Here is a 1113-nt window from a genome sequence, read left to right as displayed (position 1 = left end):
GCTCCCAGCTTCCCGGCGGCACAGATTGAGTTGGAGATCTCAGAGGCGGCCAGCCCGGGCACGCGCATCCCGCTGGACAGCGCTTATGATCCGGACTCGGGCAGTTTCGGTGTGCAGACCTATGAGCTGACTCCAAACGAGCTATTTGGCCTGGAGATCAAGACCCGCGGCGACGGCTCACGCTTCGCCGAACTCGTGGTGGAGAAGAGTCTAGATCGCGAGACGCAGTCGCACTACAGCTTTCGCATCACTGCGCTCGACGGCGGCGACCCGCCGCACCTGGGCACTGTTGGCCTCAGCATCAAAGTGACCGACTCCAATGACAACAACCCGGTGTTTGGCGAGTCCACCTATTCAGTGAGCGTGCCAGAGAACTCACCTCCCAACACTCCCGTCATCCGTCTCAACGCTACAGACCCAGACGAAGGCACCAATGGCCAGGTGGTCTATTCATTTTACGGCTATGTCAATGACCGCACTAGAGAGCTCTTCCAGATCGACCCGCACAGCGGCCTGGTCACGGTCACCGGTGCCCTAGACTATGAAGAAGGCCATGTTTATGAACTGGACGTGCAGGCCAAGGACCTGGGGCCCAACTCCATCCCGGCACACTGCAAGGTCACCGTCAGCGTTCTGGACACCAACGACAACCCGCCGGTCATCAACCTGCTGTCGGTAAACAGCGAGCTGGTGGAGGTGAGCGAGAGCGCCCCCCCGGGCTACGTAATTGCACTGGTGCGGGTGTCTGATCGAGACTCTGGCCTCAATGGGCGCGTGCAGTGCCGTTTGCTGGGCAACGTGCCCTTTCGGCTGCAGGAGTATGAGAGCTTCTCCACTATCCTGGTGGATGGACGCCTGGACCGCGAGCAGCATGACCAGTACAACCTCACCATCCAGGCGCGCGACGGTGGCGTGCCCATGCTGCAGAGTGCCAAGTCCTTTACCGTGCGCATCACGGACGAGAACGACAACCACCCGCACTTCTCCAAGCCCTACTACCAGGTCATTGTGCAGGAAAACAACACACCCGGTGCCTATCTGCTCTCGGTGTCGGCCCGAGACCCCGACTTGGGTCTCAATGGCAGTGTTTCCTATCAGATCGTGCCGTCACAG

The 1113-nt window shown here is 60.1% G+C and overlaps 1 protein-coding gene across 1 annotated transcript in view; it reads left to right on the top strand.

Annotated features, from left to right (window-relative positions):
* Window positions 1–3: 3 nt before the first annotated feature.
* LOC104992047 (protocadherin-19-like) overlaps window positions 4–1113 on the top strand; it is a gene marked incomplete at both ends in the record, with an annotated part of 6211 nt that continues 5101 nt past the window's right edge. The window contains one exon of the mRNA XM_010844774.1: window positions 4–1110. Within this exon, the coding sequence (XP_010843076.1) occupies window positions 4–1110 (1107 nt within the window). The remainder of the gene's footprint in view (window positions 1111–1113) is intronic.

This window comes from Bison bison, unplaced genomic scaffold (genome assembly GCF_000754665.1).
Source record: "Bison bison bison isolate TAMUID 2011002044 unplaced genomic scaffold, Bison_UMD1.0 scf7180017848273, whole genome shotgun sequence".
In the NCBI taxonomy this organism is placed as follows: Eukaryota; Metazoa; Chordata; class Mammalia; order Artiodactyla; family Bovidae; genus Bison; species Bison bison.
This window is presented reverse-complemented; position numbering and strand designations above follow the sequence as displayed.